The sequence below is a fragment of the Pipistrellus kuhlii genome, unplaced genomic scaffold (genome assembly GCF_014108245.1).
Source record: "Pipistrellus kuhlii isolate mPipKuh1 unplaced genomic scaffold, mPipKuh1.p scaffold_m20_p_11, whole genome shotgun sequence".
Classification (NCBI taxonomy): Eukaryota; Metazoa; Chordata; class Mammalia; order Chiroptera; family Vespertilionidae; genus Pipistrellus; species Pipistrellus kuhlii.
Genome location: NW_023425416.1, coordinates 30,826,639 through 30,843,028, shown reverse-complemented (window position 1 = coordinate 30,843,028; position 16,390 = coordinate 30,826,639). Strand labels below are relative to the sequence as shown.

At 38.5% G+C, this 16,390-nt stretch overlaps 1 protein-coding gene across 16 annotated transcripts in view; it reads right to left on the bottom strand.

Annotated features, from left to right (window-relative positions):
• CAPN7 (calpain 7) overlaps positions 1-15,314 on the bottom strand; it is a 42,904-nt gene extending 27,590 nt beyond the window's left edge. For 6 of the 16 annotated variants that reach the window (XR_004986864.2, XR_004986863.2, XR_004986862.2 and 3 more), the window contains exons 1-9: positions 14,941-15,312; positions 12,349-12,457; positions 9,659-9,816; positions 8,693-8,760; positions 5,566-5,766; positions 3,766-3,852; positions 3,532-3,570; positions 1,923-2,049; positions 617-702 (exon numbers count right to left, since the gene is read on the bottom strand). Coding sequence is in view for 9 of the 16 variants with exons in the window: in XM_036431516.2 (XP_036287409.1) it covers positions 617-702; positions 1,923-2,049; positions 3,532-3,570; positions 3,766-3,852; positions 5,566-5,766; positions 8,693-8,760; positions 9,659-9,816; positions 12,349-12,457; positions 14,941-15,042 (977 nt within the window). In the remaining 7 variants the exon portion in view is untranslated. Of the gene's footprint in view, positions 1-616; positions 703-1,922; positions 2,050-3,531; positions 3,571-3,765; positions 3,853-5,565; positions 5,767-8,692; positions 8,761-9,658; positions 9,817-12,348; positions 12,458-14,940 lie in introns of all 16 variants that reach the window. The other 10 variants (XR_004986865.2, XR_004986866.2, XM_036431523.2 and 7 more) reach the window with 7 other exon arrangements.
• Positions 15,315-16,390: the final 1,076 nt, after the last annotated feature.

Below are 16,390 nucleotides of genomic sequence, written 5' to 3'. Positions count from 1 at the left end.
CTGGTTTCAGCCTGATTCCCACAGGCCATGCTGAGGGACCCCACTGGTCCATGAACCCATGCACCAGGCCTCTAGTATGTGAATGATATGCCAGGGTTGCTCAATCGCTTGCTATGATGTGCATTGACCACTAGGGGACAGATGCTCCAACTGGTAGGTTAGCTTGCTGCTGGGGTCTGGCTGATTGGGACTGAGCAAAGTGAGATGGGCCAAACACTCCCGGGGGGGCCCTCCCGAGCTGGCCAACCTCCCGCTTCCCTCCCTGGCCCCAATCGTGCACCAGTGGAGTCCCTCAGTCTGGCCTGTGCCCTCTTGCAATCTGGGCTGAGGGATTGAGATTGTGAGTGAAATTATAAACATGACTTAATTTTACTTTGACTAATTTCATTTATTTCAAGACATACTTATTCTTCACATATTAACTACATGCACATATATTCTTACTCTGTTTTAGCAAATCTGTTCACATTCACAAATCATCTGCTTAATACATAAGAGCCATAATATTTTGAGTGATACATTCTCTTTACTTTCTAAGCCAAAAAGGTCTACATTTTAAATTTCTATTTAAGACATTTATATGAAAAGTGCTAAAGGAACAAATATAAATTTTTACCTGGTAATCAACTTCTTATTAAATCGTCTTTCGTAAGCTGCACTAATAGCCAGTGATGCGACAAAGGAACAATCTGATACTATTGTCTGTTAATAAGAATTTATCAGTATATTTCATTAATGTATCAACATTTCCACAATATTTAAGCATTGCACCTAGCACCTGACTTTTTATACTAAATATCTCGACTACTGCTTGAGTAAGAAATAAATAGAAATGTCATACTGCCAACTCAAATTTTGCTCAAATAAATCCTTGAAAAACCAAATAAACTTTCAATGAATTTAGAATAATTAAATATGGATGCATTCCTTGCATAAATAAAGGCATACCCATTGTTTTTCCTTCTACAATGTTACTTTATTTTTAAATTGTATGGGGGTGACCCTGATTAATAAAATTATGTAAATTTCAGGGGTACAATTCTGTAATATATTACCTGTATACTGTATTGTGTGTTCAATACCCCAACCCAAACCTCCCTCCATCACCATTTATACCCCCTTTACTCTCTCCAACTTTCCCCATTCCCCTTTCCCTCTGGTAATCACCATACTGTTGTCTATGTCTGTTGTGTTTTTTTTTTTGTGTGTGTGTGTGTGTGTGTTTTCTTAACCCCTTTACCATTTTTATCTAGTGAATGACACTTTTAATGACAAAAAAATTAAAGACATTTAAAAAGTTGGTTTATGACCTATAAAGATGAATTCTATATAATAAAAGGCTAATATGCAAATTGTTCCCTTAGGAATTTAGACTATTTGCTATGACGTGTGCTGACCACCAGAGGGCAGCGCAGAACGAAGGAAGGCAGCCAGAAGGCCCTGATTGGCAACCAGGCCTAGGAACCCTACCTATGCATTAATTTCATGCACCAGGCCTCTAGTATGTATATAAAAGATTGAATCATCACTATTTTATACTAATGTGGAAGAGACCTATGATTTCATTGCAAAACTTAAAGTTTGCAATAAAGTCATATTGTTGTTTCAACATTGAAGTGTTTTTAATAAGCCCCATTTCTATCTTTTCTATTTTCTTATCAATGGTGAATTTCATATTCTCAACTTTCTCATCTGCAAGCATGTGTCCACAAATAGGGTCTATATAAAACCCTGTGTCTGCTCAAAATAGTTATTCATACTTTTATTATCTCAGTATGTCTAAAAGTGTGCAGAATAATTTTTCCAAATATACTCATGCATCTGAATAGATAATAAAAACTTAAAAAAAGTCAAATCTATATCCAAATTACTTTAAATTGCTAGCATTCATTTAGAAATATACAATATATATACACACATACCTGTTTTATGCTGAAACTGGACACAGTATAAATCATTGTAGGATTGTTGCTGAGGTCTTCTGGGCGTACCCATTTGGAAAACATAGCTTTTTGTTTAGGTGATAATGGTAGCTTGCCCAATCTATCACTGAGGTAATAATAAAAATTAAAAAACAATAAAATTAATCTTAAACAATGACTCAAAACCAAAATTAAAATTTCCTAATTTTTTTTGTCCAGTGATCCTAGCTATATTTAGGTCATCCTAAAATAATTCTCTAGTTAAATCTGGCTCTATACACTAATCATGAATCCAATCAATCTGATCATGTGCCCCTATTAAAACAAAACAACAAAACACAGATAACTGCAAACGAAGAGCAACTTAAATGCATTTATGCTTACTTTAAAGATATGGTTATTCAAGAAATTAAGTTTTGATAAAATAAAGCCACTAACAATATAATCTGATTCATTCAAAATTACCTATGAAGCTACAGATCTTTTGGCTCTTGACAAACCCTTTTCTGTAAGGCTAACAATGAGAGTATCTAATTACTGAATAATAACCATATACCAGGCATTATGCTAAAGTACTCTACATACATTACTCATTGAATCCTCAAAACAATTTTACCTATAAATAAAAACTAAACATTTTGATGTCTAATCTTTACATAATTTTCTATATATCTATAAACATATGAAAAAAATTGAATGCTGTTTATATACTTTTCTATCTTTTTCTTAGATTGCAAGCATTTTTTCTATATTTTTCAAGGACTTATTTTTTTATGGGAACCCTAATACTTAATACACTTAATATAAAATGAATGTACCATTATTTAATCACTCCTATATTGTTAAATATTTGTTTCAGTAACTTTTTGCTATGAGATGCTTTGATGAATGCTCTTATCCTAGTAATATGCAAATTGACCACCACTCCAACACACAAGATGGCTGCCCTTATGTGGACACAAGATGGCTGCCACAAGATGGCCAGCAGGGGAGGGCAGTTGGGAGGGACCAGGCCTGAAAGGAGGGCAGTTGTGGGCGATCAGGCCTGCAGGGGAGGGCAGTTAGGGGCCAACAGGCTGGCAGGGGAGCAGTTAAGCATCAATCAAGCTGGCAGGGGAGTGGTTAAGGGGTGATCAGACTGACAGGCAGAGGGGTTAGAGGCAATCACGAAGGCAGGCAGGTGAGCAGTTGGGAGCCAGCAGTCCTGGATTGTGAGCAGTAGGATCGGGCCTAAATGGGCAGTCAGACATCTCTCAAGGGGTCCCATATAGGAGAGAGTGCAGGCTGGGCTGAGGGACAACCTCCCCACCCCATGCACAAATTTTGTGCACCTGGCCTCTAGTATAAACATCCTTAATGAAATTATTTCCTTAGGATGACCAGAAGCTGGGAGTCTTGAACCAAACAATTATTTTTAAGGCTCTTGACATAAGCTGCCATTGTCCTAGAAGGCGATGCTAACACTTCCATTATTAACTCTTTTTTAAATTGTATCTTCTTAGTAAACAACAATATTATCATTCTATTCCACTTTTCCATTCAGTTCTTTTAGACTTGCATTTTTGTTGTGATCAAACAACAACTGAACAAATATTTCCCGAGTAAGTATTTTGTGCCAGGAACTATGCTTGGCACTGAGTATGTTATGCAAAAGGAGACAAAAGAGTAACAGAGGTACTGCTGCACTGCCTTAACTCCTCCCCATAACCACACTTCCCTTCCAATCAAATTTTTAAACTACAAATTTAAATTCAAAACTATAAATGTAATTAGGCTTCAGAATATGAAACAAGTACTAAAAAGTAAAAGATTGGAAGTCAAAATTGCAATAGTGCTTACTTACCAGAAAGGCATTGGATAAGCAAAACGTTCTCTCAGGTCAATAGCCATGAAAGGAACATATTCTACACCATTTATTTTTGATGTTGTCCTAAAAAATAAAAGAAAAATCTAAAGCAAATGTTCAAATTACCAAATTTACTTCAACTCTTTAAAATGACAAGGTATGGTACTATAATAAAATTAAACCAACAATCTCATGTTGGACAAAACCAGTATCTTTATTTAGACAAATTTTTTACAAAATTGTTGAATACCAGAAAATAACTGATTTAATTCAATTCAGTAGAGTTACAACAAAAGAACAGTCTCAATACAGGCCCAACCAGAAGTACTGAAAGTGTGATACCAGGGATAAAGTGAATTCTATACAAGTCCAAAGGGAAAAAACAACTGCTTAGTTATTTTGAGATTTAAAAAAACATGACATTTATAATTATGAAGCTATGTTCTTCATATTTTCTGGGTATGAGAATATGGAGTGGATAAATGTCATAGATAAGAGCTATGGCCTCTTGAAAAGTTAAATGTGTTTTGTAGGAGCTTTGCATATTTTCCTGTTTTGTGTGTATTTATTTGTATACTAGTATATTTACTATTTCCTTCTTCTGTTTCTTTCCCGCATTTTATTTAGAAGTAATTGCAGGGTAACTTCACCACTTAGTCCCCAATATTCGGGGAGACTGTGACTGAATTTGAGGAACAGTTAATACAGTAAGCGATGGATACTATGACTGTGTATATATCAGTACGTTTTCTGAGAGGATGAGAACTTTTCACTTGCATAAAGGATAGTTGCATTTGTTAGAAATATAGACTTGTTTTATTGTACTATGGAACGTCAAATGTGTACAGAAGAGAACCTTTGGATGCTGAGTAGCCCAAGTGTTGGACTGTTACTAATCTACCATCTCTCAATTCCAAAACCACTCTTATTCATTATGCTCTGTGCTGTTTCATTTCACATGCAATTTGCCAGGCAAAGAGAGCCAGACTAATAGAATTAAAATCCATAGCAAGAAAAGGAAGAAAAAAACCCTCAGGTGGCTGCTACATAAGGAACCCTTTAGGCTCAATTTTAGGAAATTAAAAATGAGCAACTACATGATTTGCACTACTCTAAGTAGGTTAGATTTCTTCCAGAGCCCAACTGAAGAACTGCCACACTGGCTCAGAGATTTATCCCACCTGGACAGGCTCAGAATGCAACCGAGGAGTTCCACATCACTGTTGTTTTGCATGTTTAACACCCATGAGTTCTCCCACACACTGAGATGGCTTCCTAGTCCAGGGGTTGATAAACATTTTCTTTAAAGGGCCAAATAGAATATAGTTTTGGCTTTGCAATGAGGTCTGTCATATGTTGTTCTGTGTTTTTGTTTTCTTTTTTAGAACCCTTTAAAGAAATGCAAAAACCATTTATAGCTCAAGGCTTCCCTTTGCTGACTCTTGGCCTAGACTGCTATTTCAAGGTCAACAACTTATTTTCCCATTAGGGATCTGGTTACAAAGTTGCACAGATGATTAATTGATCTGCCACAGATCTATTTTGCTCCCTAACCACTAGTGTTCAATTTTGAAATACTAGGATTTTCAGGAAAACATACCTGGTAGAAATGCTAATATTAGAATATTTTAGAAAAATTATAAGTATTTAAAGTTGTGACTACACGACAATGTAATATCTAATTAATAACATTATACACTATAAGATCTGAATATGACTCAACAAACCTAATGAGAATGAAACTATGTTGATTATGTTAACAAAATTGTTCTTTACAATAAATCAAAAACTAATTACCTGAGAACTTCTATTTCTTCTGCCGTATATCTCTGTCCTTGTGCATCGCATGCCTGTGGACTTATAAATTGCTGAGGTCTTTCAAGAAAGGGATTAGTTCCTAGTGGAAAATGTGCTCTTGTTGGAGGTGGCTTTGGTTTAATGTTGGTTGACTTGATTTTGCATAATGGCTTTGTTAAAGGCTCACTCAATGCTTCTGCTCTATAATAGAGGTACAGAAACACTTTTTAGCTTTTTTCACATTTAAGCTTTCCAGAAAATAAACTTTACTTCAAGAACCAGTCAAGCATTCCTAATATAAACCTAGTATATAAAATTCTTACAAACTAATCAACTGTTCACTAAGCTACTCCCAAAGGTATTTTTGCAAACAATATTCTATTAACATTAAGTGAGCATTTATAATATATCAGATACTATGCAAGGGGGATACAAGAATGTATAAAATACAATCCCTGCTCTTGAAGTATTCATAGTTTTGTGGGGAAAGAAAGATAACTACATCAGAAGTGACAGATGTTAACATGAAATATTACTTTTGAGTAAATGCATAACAGTAGTAACTTAATGAACTGGGAAGAGAGGGTGAATCAGAGAATGTTTTTTCTGAATTGATGGTTGAGCTGCAGAGTCCACCTGGGGAGTGAGGAAGTATTTGGAGTAGAGAGAATAGCATATGTAAATGTGTGGTAATATGAAACAGCATAGTTAAGGTAATTTCAAAAGATGCAACCCCTGTACATAGTGCAAATGAGAAGCAGTGGGAGATGAAACTACTGTTAAGGATTGGATTTCAGGCCTCACGTGATATTCAAGGAAATCTGACTTTGTCAAAGAACAAGCTAAAAGTTGCACAGATGATTGATTGGTTATAAGTTCTTAATCTGAGGTCCATATATAGTTTCAGGAGTCTTATGAAAACTATGAAATTCATGCCAAAAAATTTATGTACATTTTTCTTAGAGAATGGATCCAATCCATAATTTTGAACAGTTCCTGAAAGGAGCCCATGACTGACCTACCCCAGTGCACTTAGCTAGGAAACACTTAGAGAATACTGGAAGAGTTAGCCACATCCTATCTAATAAAATAATAATATGCAAATTAACCATTACTCCACTACACCCACAAGCCAATCAGGAGCAAGCATGCAAATTAATCCAACCCAGATGCTGCAGCCACAGAAAGAGCAGGAAGGAGACTTGGGTTTCCCCGGTGATGGAGGAAGCCAAGCCTTCCACACACCCTGGCCAGCCCAGGCCTCCACTTAAGGCTACAAAGTTTCAATTACAGAAGATAAATAAATCCCAACAGAAATGGCTGTCGCCACAGAGCGAACAGAAGGCTTGGCTCCGCCCCAGGCTACAACATTTCAATTGTAGAAGATAAATCCCAGATACCAGGCCCTCCACTTGGGTCGCCAAGGGGGGGAGGCGCGCACGTGCAGGTGAACAGCTTGCAAACCACCACAGGCCCTTAGCTCAGGCTGCCCCATGCCCCAAGGGAACCCCCATCCTGATGTGGGACACCATTCAGGGCAAACCAGCTGGTCCCCAGCCATGCACCAGAACTCTATCCTATCTAATAAAAGAGTAATATGCAGATTGACCATCACTCCAACACACAAGATGGCTGCCCCCATGTGGTCAGAGATCCTGCCTCCAGGTGGACACAAGATGGCCAGCAGGGGAGGGTAGATGGGAGGGACCAGGCCAGCAAGGGAGGGCAGTTGTGGGCTATCAGGCCAGCAGGGGAGGGCAGTTGGGAGGGACCAGGCTTGCAAGGGAGGGCAGCTGGGGGCAATCAAGCCTGCAGGGGAGAGCAGTTAGGGGTGACCAGGCCAGCAGAGGAGGGAAGTTGGCGGCAAATAGGCTGGAAGGGGAGCAGTTAGACATTAATCAGGCTGGTAAGGGAGTGGTTAGGGGGTGACCAGGCTGGCAAGCAGAAGGGGTTAGGGGCAATCAGAAAGGCAGGCAAACAAGTAGGTGGGAGCCAGCAGTTCTGGATTGTGAGAAGGATGTTTGACTGCCAGTTAGACATCCCTCGAAGGGTGCCATATTGGAGAGGGTGTGGGCTGGGCTGAGGGACACCTCCTGCCCATGCATGGATTTCATGCACTGGGCCTCAAGGAGGTAATAAAAGTCATCGATGATTCAGACTGGTGAAAGAAGTCAAAATGGAGAAGATAACTATGTGTTAAGTGTCCATATCTTCAAAAATTTGAAAAACAAAACTAAAGACTAGATGATGATAAAAAAAAAAATGGAGGGATGACTATTATACTTTGATTAATAAAAAGGACTGGAGTGGTACAGCTAGTCAGAGCCTCAAAAGGAGGTAATTTTATGAAATATAACTATAAAAGCAATTTCCACCCTTTCCTTTGTCTACAGTACTCTTCAAGAGGTAGAATTCTATTGTGCAAATCCATTTATTCTTTCAACAAATGCCTACTGAGCACATACTACAAGTCCAACACTCTGCTATATACTCAGAGCACTAAACAAAGACAGACAAAATTCTCTGTACTCACAGAGCTTGCACTGAAGTGATGGAAGGGATACAGACATTCACATGACAAACTGGCACATTTCATGCCTCAGAAAGTGTTAAGGAAAAGAATATTAGAATAGAGTATGCAGAATAAAAGTATTGAAGGAGATTCATTTTTATATTGGTTAGGGCAGGCCTTATTGAAAAGTTGACATTTGAGCAGAGTTGAAGGAATTACTGCATTATATAATTTAGGGTATGTGTATGGCTGTAAGCTGGCTCATTCTCAATTTCTTCATTTTTATTATTAGCTCTGGAAGGCTCTCTTCTCTGGAAGTTCTCTTTGGAAGTCTGATATTTCACAATAGAAGGGAAGTCTTCTATTTCAAATACCATGATCATTTTTGTTTTATACATAGAAAAAGCTAAAGAAAACATCTCTTGATTAATGTTATTTTTAAAAATTAAAGCAGGAAACTAGGGAAGTAAATGCACTCAAAGGAAAAAAAAGTAGACTTCCTCTACATCTCAGGTAAAAGATGGAGATTTGTTATTATCAGCTCTGACACATTTAGATAAAAGTGACACAATACACTGCCACCCATGGATAAGAACTTAAGTGACCAAAACTCACCTATCTAGTGCCTGTCGAGCCAACTGTTTCAGTTTATTTTGCAGAGTTTTATCAGCAGTTTCATAGGACTTAAGAGAAAGAGAGATAGACATTCTGAAGCATAATTATTTTTTAATTTTCTTGATCCATGATATTTCTAAGCAAAAAAATTGACCATGTACATTACACTTCTTGAAATTATGAGAGAAATAAACCAATACATTTTATTTTCATTCTTAAAGGTATTATTTCAAATAGTGTTGAAAACTTGTCACTGAGGTAAGCTTTAAGGCCACTTAATGTGGACAGGTGGTAACTGGAACACAACTGTGCGAACTGGTACCATGGAAGGTAGGAACCTAAGAGACCCGCGCTCACCTCCAGTCTCCAGTACCACACAGTGATCAGGCTAGATGGTTCTCCTGAGCAAAACACCCTAATCAAAAAGCCAGTGCTCTGAATAACACTGAGACCACTCTCTACCACTTCCCCTCATCTTCCTGTCAAATCAGTGCTCTTATGCACTATAAGCCCTTTAAAGCTCACGTCCCACCCAGGGCTCCTCAGAGAGAAGTGAAAGCAACTCATCATATGGATTTCACATTGCAAATTAATAAAGCACTTCCAAACCATTACCTTCATTTTTAGTGTATGATATTGGAAAAAAAAAAAAAAAGGGAGAGGGGAGTTTATTCTAAATTTGTGATGGTGAATTCTTCCTGTAATAATTTAGTTATATGTAGAGAGATTAAAAAACTACCTGTAATTTAGAAAAAAAAATCCTTAATGACTCAATCTTAATGCTGTCAAAACTTTAAACAAGATGTTAAAATCCACTATTCATTTTTTACTCTCCATCTTTTAATGAGTAATTTAGTTACATTCATGACACTTTTTTTTTTAAAGGAATTGTTAAATAAAATTCACTAGTAAAGGGAGAAATTTCTTAGCATAATTCAACCAAATTTAAGTTGTAGCTATACATACAGTTTTTAGACAGAGATCTACGGCTTCTGTATACAATTCTATAGCATCTTCAACATTCCCCTTTTCATCTTCATCAAAAGCTTGTGTAACAAGGAAATGGGCACGCTCCAAGTCCAACTGATGTTTTGATTTCAAAGGATCAGCACTCTTCGACTGAACTAGGATAGGAAAAAGGCCACATAGAAGAAGTATTACCTATATATCTATCTGGGAAACAATATACCATTTTAATACATTTAAGACATTCTTTACCAAAACTCTATAATCCTTCATTAAAAGGGAGAGACAGAGAAAAACATCTTTATGAGACATATTGACTAGTTGCCTCCCACATGAGCCTGACCAGGGCAGGGCATTAAGCCTGCAACAGAGGTATGTGCTCTTGACCAGAACTGAACCCAGGACCCTTCAGTCCATGGGCTGATGCTCTATCCACTGAGCCAAACTGGCTATGGTTGGTGATCTTTTTTGCTTTAACTCTCAGTAACACCTCTCTGAATAATGTACATCCCATTCATAAAATGAAGATACCAAACCTCAAAAATGTTAAAATATCTAGTTCAGGGTTTCTCAGTCTTGGCACTACTGACATTCTCGATGGGTAATTCTTTGCTGTGGACTGTCCTGTCCATTGTGTGATTTTTCAATGTCTCTGGCCTCTGTGGAACTAGATGACAGAAGTATACTTCCCACCTCCCCTAGAATAAAAACTAAATTTCTCTTTAGGCTGTTACCTCTTCCCACCCAAAAGACAACTCATCTCTCAAAGGTCTCTTCACTGCCAGCAGATTTTATGTTTTAAAAATTGGGTTTCAGAACAAGATTATTATTTGATAAATGATTCTTCTGTTTAAAATAATTAAGGAGACCATTTAATGCTCTACAGATTTCATATATATGTATATATTTATTGATTTCAGAGAGGAAAAAAAGAGGGAGAGGGAGACAAAAACATCAATGATAAGAGAGAATTGATGCCTCCTGCAGGCCCCTTACTGGGGATCGAGATTGCAACCAGAGCATCTGCCCTGACCTGGAATGGAACCATGATCTACTGGTTCTTAGATTGATGCTCAACCACTGTGCCATATTGGCCGGGCTTTCTACTGATTTTTTAAAGAGAATGGAAGGAAGAGTGTAAAGTAGGAAGGGGGTGAGAGAGAGAGACATTGAATAGTTGCCTCTTGAAATCACCACAACCAGGGCCGGGCATCAAACCTGCAACTGAGGTACATGCACTTGATCAGGAATTGAACCTGAGACCCTTCAATGTGTGGGCTCATGTTCTACCAGCCACACTGACGAGGCTAAATCAATTTGTCTTTAAAGGGACTGTCATAATAACAATCCAATCATCAAATCTACTTTATCCCAACTATGTGCTTATAACTTCTGCTCCTATCTATTCTGAAATTAGTGGAATATAGCATGAAATTTATCAGGAAAGATTGAATACGTAAAGATTCCTCTAAACTAGTGATATTAACCTGTTTACTGGTGTGCAGCAAGAATTTTTAAAACATGCAATACCTAATATATAGATACTTCTTTTTCATTAGGTTGTCAAATTAAAAAATAACGAGTCAACGCAATAGCTATCCGGTGTGAAATAAAATTACACTTATTTCTTTGGTCAGATTGGCAAAAATAATATATTTTTTGGTGTGCCACTAAATTTTAGTAATAGTTTATGTGTGCTATGAGATAAAAAATAAATAAATAAATAAATAAATAAATAAATAAATTGCTGCTTGTGGCTTTATTATAGGGCCACAGGAAAAAGGGTTAGAGTCTTTAGTGAGATGAATTTCTAAAACAAAATGTCAACAGGTGATTATTTTCTTTTCTACCCTTGTGAACAGATTTTGACAGAAACCCTGATCTCTAACAAAACTGTGATCATTCAGTCTGTGTGTACTTGCTTCAAAGAATTTTCCACGTTGTTTACGAACATAAATACAATCTGTTTTAGGTCTCTGCCTACATGTTGCTTTTCTAAGACATGGTTTATGAGAATTTAGTTAAGGTCTTGCGGTTGAGGATACTGATATAGAAGGCTCTGTGAACCCATGCTGATGTCTTTAAACATTGAAGAGGAGCTCTGGTTTGGCTCAGTGGAAAGAGCATTGGACTGTGGACTGAAGGGTCCTGGGTTCGATTCCTAGTCAACAGCACATGCCCGAGTTGTGGGCTCGATCCCCAGTAGGGGGGAGTACAGGAGGCAGCCAATCAATGATTCTATCTCATCATTGATGTTTCTATCCCTCCCTCTCCCTTCCTCTCTGAAATCAATAAAAAAAAATATTTTTAAACACTTAAGAGGAATAGTCATTTAAACTTAATACAAGGAGAAGGCATGTGACAGATATTTAAAAAGCATACTTTAACAGGGTCCTAATCCTGATTTTGCTAATGATACAGCCAGAATGTAAATAATTGGTCATCTCTAAACCTCTGGGAAATTGGGGAGATTGAACTGCATTATCTCTAAGGTTCTCCTTGCCAGATCTATAGTTCATTTAAATATTATGACTTTTAAAGATATGATTACCAAAAGAAGAATTACCAGGAGACTTAGGATCAAGATCCAAAGATAAAAAATGAAAGAGAAAAATAGAGGGAAAAGTAAGATGTGATGGAAGAGAAGAAAAAAAAAAAATACATTGACAAGTTTAGTAGTCTTTACTAACCTGCAGAATGTAAAGCCTGAACTCTTTCCAGATATTCACTTATTTTTTCTTGAATATGTTCTAGGCTTGATCCTGCCATTTCGGCATAAATTAAGGCTTGTGCAGCTTCCTAAAAATAAGAATGCAAAGGAATATAATACGTAAATTACAATTTGAATTTTCTTTACCACTTTTTAACTCACTATTGGTTTCTATGAATGACAAATATAGATTGTCCTTAAGATCATAATAATTTTATTTATAAAGCAAGTGAATTATATAATACTCCAATACCCTTTCTTCAGTTCCTAATGCTCTTAATTTTCTCACACTATTGACAATTTATCAACTCAAATAGGAGGGATTGATTATAATCATTTTCTTAGAATAGCTGTGGTTTATGTTTTCTTTTTGCAATAGGTTAGACTTAAAATTATATACCTTAAACTGGAGAAGTGACCTTTAAAGGCATTAGAGCAGATAACAATAACCAATGAAATAAGGTAAAACTAAATGTCAAGAAAAGATTACAAGAAATTATAAAGCTTAAATATCTCACAGTGGGAAGAAAATCTTTCTCCACAGAAAATACTGCCAAATGGTGTCCCAGTTTAAAGCAGGCTTCAGCGGTATGAAATCAACTCATTTGAATTAAGAAACTCTGGATTCACCTTCCAGCTCTTCATTCCCTAACTTCCACAGCCAATTATGCTGTGGCTGATGAGGGAGAGCTGCCATTCTTCCCATCACCACTTCAGGATGGTTACCAATGCTACCACTTAGAAGGACCAGAGAGAGATTTCTCCAAACACACCTTCTCTGCAGTAACCTAAACAGGTACACTTAATGAAAGCTCATGGTTAATTGTCTGGATCCAAAGAAGCCATCCAGTGACTATCACTTTTAGAGTCCAGTTATTGGAGCAGAAGTTGTTTCATTAAACCTAACAAAAGAAAATTATTGATTTTGATTCAAATGGAAATTCAGTCTAAAAGCTGTGTGGGTACAAAAGCTATGATTTCCTCAGATTCTGTAACTCAATTATTTCAGGGGAGAAAAAAATAACTCCATGTGCACCAACGTTATCTAAATACATTATAGCTACACTTAACTTCAATAAATTAATGGAATATACATGTGTAAAATATATTTTATCCCTTTAATTATCTTGCATTTAAATACCAATTTTTAAATTGTTTTGCGTAACAAATAAAGCAAATTTTAAAAATTGCTATCAATTTTACTTTACTCATTTCATTTCTATTTGAAAGTGATTAACATTAAGGAATCCCATACAGAACAGTATGAAGAAAGTAAGCACTAAAAATCTGATAAAGTTTATGTAAATAGTTCCTAGGCGCACAACCACTCTGACTCTCAAAGATAAAAAATTCTTCCCAATGACATGCACATAAATCCTACAGCAAAACAAGAGGCAATGCAAAGTATATCCTTCCACTTCAGAAAAAAACTATTTTATATGGCAGTATTTTAATCTATGAATATTTACCAGTTGTTTCACAAAACTAAAAGACACAGAATTTCTACTTTTAAAGAAATAACACCTTCATGAAATTGTCCAATTGTCAAAAAAAAAAAGTCCAAACGAAATGATTCTGAACAAGTCTCCAAATACGAATTATAAAATGAAGGCAATAAAATATTAATCTGAGAAAAGCAAACCACACACTACTGACAGCATATCCGTTCATGGGAAAAAAAAAAAAAATTACTACTACTTGTCTGACAACATTTCTTGGGGAAAAAAAAAAAGTGACAATATGATAAAGATACCCCTGTCTCCACAAGGAGGAAGAGGGCTGGCTGAGTTGGAGGGGTGTGTTTGCAAATCAAGATTGAAGAGCAGAGGGTGGGCTCTGATTTAATAATTCTGTCCCGAGTAATTTATAAAAAAAAAGACACGCGTAAAAAATGAATGACAAGGGTATGATGCTAAAAAACCAGAATGATGCTTAAAAACACACACACAACATAATGGAATGCTATGCATCTGTTAAGATATTACACAAGTAAATTTAATCATCTGAAAAAGTTCAAATGAAAACAGATTATAAATAGCATCAACAGTAAGATCCGTTTGTCTAAAAAAAAAAAAGAGGGGGGGGTTACACACACATGCGTCGAAACACAAGCACAAAAACATACCATCGAATGCTAGGAGATAAAAGACGTTTTCTTCCTTAAAGATGTTATTTTCTTTTCTCCAACGAGCATGCATTCTTTTAGGGTGTGTTAAGAGACCACTTCCCAGGAGCCGCAAATGAGACCCAAGTGACAGAATCAGCTGGCTACTAACTACTCACACCTAACTACCCACACCTAACTAACTACTGCGGCCAGAGCAGCTCCAGGTGGGCATGGCCAATCAGGACTGCAACCGGAGAAGGGGTCACTCCCAAGCTATGAGCAAACTCCCCCCTCGTGGCAGAGGCCCCGGGGGCAGGAGCCCGGGTGGGCACGGGGGCGCCTGGTGCCCCAGAAGGTAGCAGGAAGAGAAAGAGGGTCCAGAGCAGAGGCCAGATAGCCCGGTCGCCTCGGCACCTGGACCCGCCCCTTTGGCCTCTCGGACGGACTCCGCGATGCCCAGCTCACCTTGTAGTAAAACACCGCCTCCGAGTAGCGCCCTTCGTGGTCGCGCTGCACCGCCAGCCGCGCGAACTGCACGGCGTCCCGCTCCAGCGCCGACGAGTCCATGGCGCCGAGGCCCCGCACCTGGCGGGGGCAGCGAGGCCCTGACGCAGAGGCGTTTCACCGATCGTGGCGCACCAGGGAGCCGGCGCCAGGTCTTCGGGGCGCCGAGGAAGGACCCACGAAGTTTCCTCTTGGCAGCCGCGTAAAGAGAATGGGGCTTCCCGGCTCGGGCCGCCGTGACGCCGCGCCCCTACGGCGTAGCTCCGGCTCCCAGCCCGTGGGGCGGCCCGGCTCCGCGGCCTCCGCATCTCCCGCCCCGCCCCCCGGCCGCACTGAGCAAGCGCAGCCTGGCCCTCGGGAGTTTCTCTGGGGCTGGGGCAGCGCAGGCCGGACTCCTCGCGGGAGTTCATGGAGGTGGGCGGGGCCGTGCCGGCGTGCTGCGCGCACGTGACCGCCACGGCTCCCGGGATTGGGCGGTCGGTACCAAGTCAGGGCCCAGTACGCTTTCGCCGTCTACGTGGAGGTGGCAGGGCCGCTGACGCTGTTGCTGGGGGCTCTCCGGGACAGGGGCGCATGCGCCTTACAAATTTCTTTCTTTTTTTTTTTTTTCTACCAGCGAAGGGCAAGGTTCAAAGAGACAACAGAAAGCATTTCCGAGCATCAGCTGGACTGAAATTTTAAAAATAAGGGACTTAAAGACATTCGTAGGATATATAGGATTCTTTTAAGATACCCATTAATAACGTTTATTTTCCACAAACTGAATCATGACCCACTTCACAGCACCTCTAGTATATACCCTAAGTACTGATGGAATTGTCAACAAACAATATATTTTCACTTGTAGGTATCCTTACACAATGAATGCTGTTGTGATAACATAATTAGGTGATTATTTCATGAATGTCTTCTCTTCTTAAAAGTCTGAATTCAACAATAATAAAATGAACTAGGGATAGTCACAACAATATAGAAGAAACACAAAATCCATGCTGAGTTAAAGAAGCAAGATGCAAGAGTACACATAGCATGATGCCGTTGATAAGACACAAGTGTAATCAATAATGCTGGAAATCAGATCAATGACCGGGAAGGGAATGTTTGGGGTGATGGGAATGTCTTGATGGTGGTGGTGCCAAATGTATTCATTTGTCAAAACCCACCACCTTACGTTTTAAATGAGAGCTTTTCATTCATTCTTAATTACACCTTCATGGATTTTTAGTCCGTTGGGCTGTGTTTAAATGAAACTAGTTTCTTAATTTCTTCACTCTTCATATTCAGAGAGGTTAATAATGATAACTATTCCATCAGCCTGTTGTAAAGAACATAGGTGAAAATAATTTGTCCCTGGTACAAAGATGGTTCTCATCCTACAGTTTCATAACTAATGCAGGGATGATTCCTGACC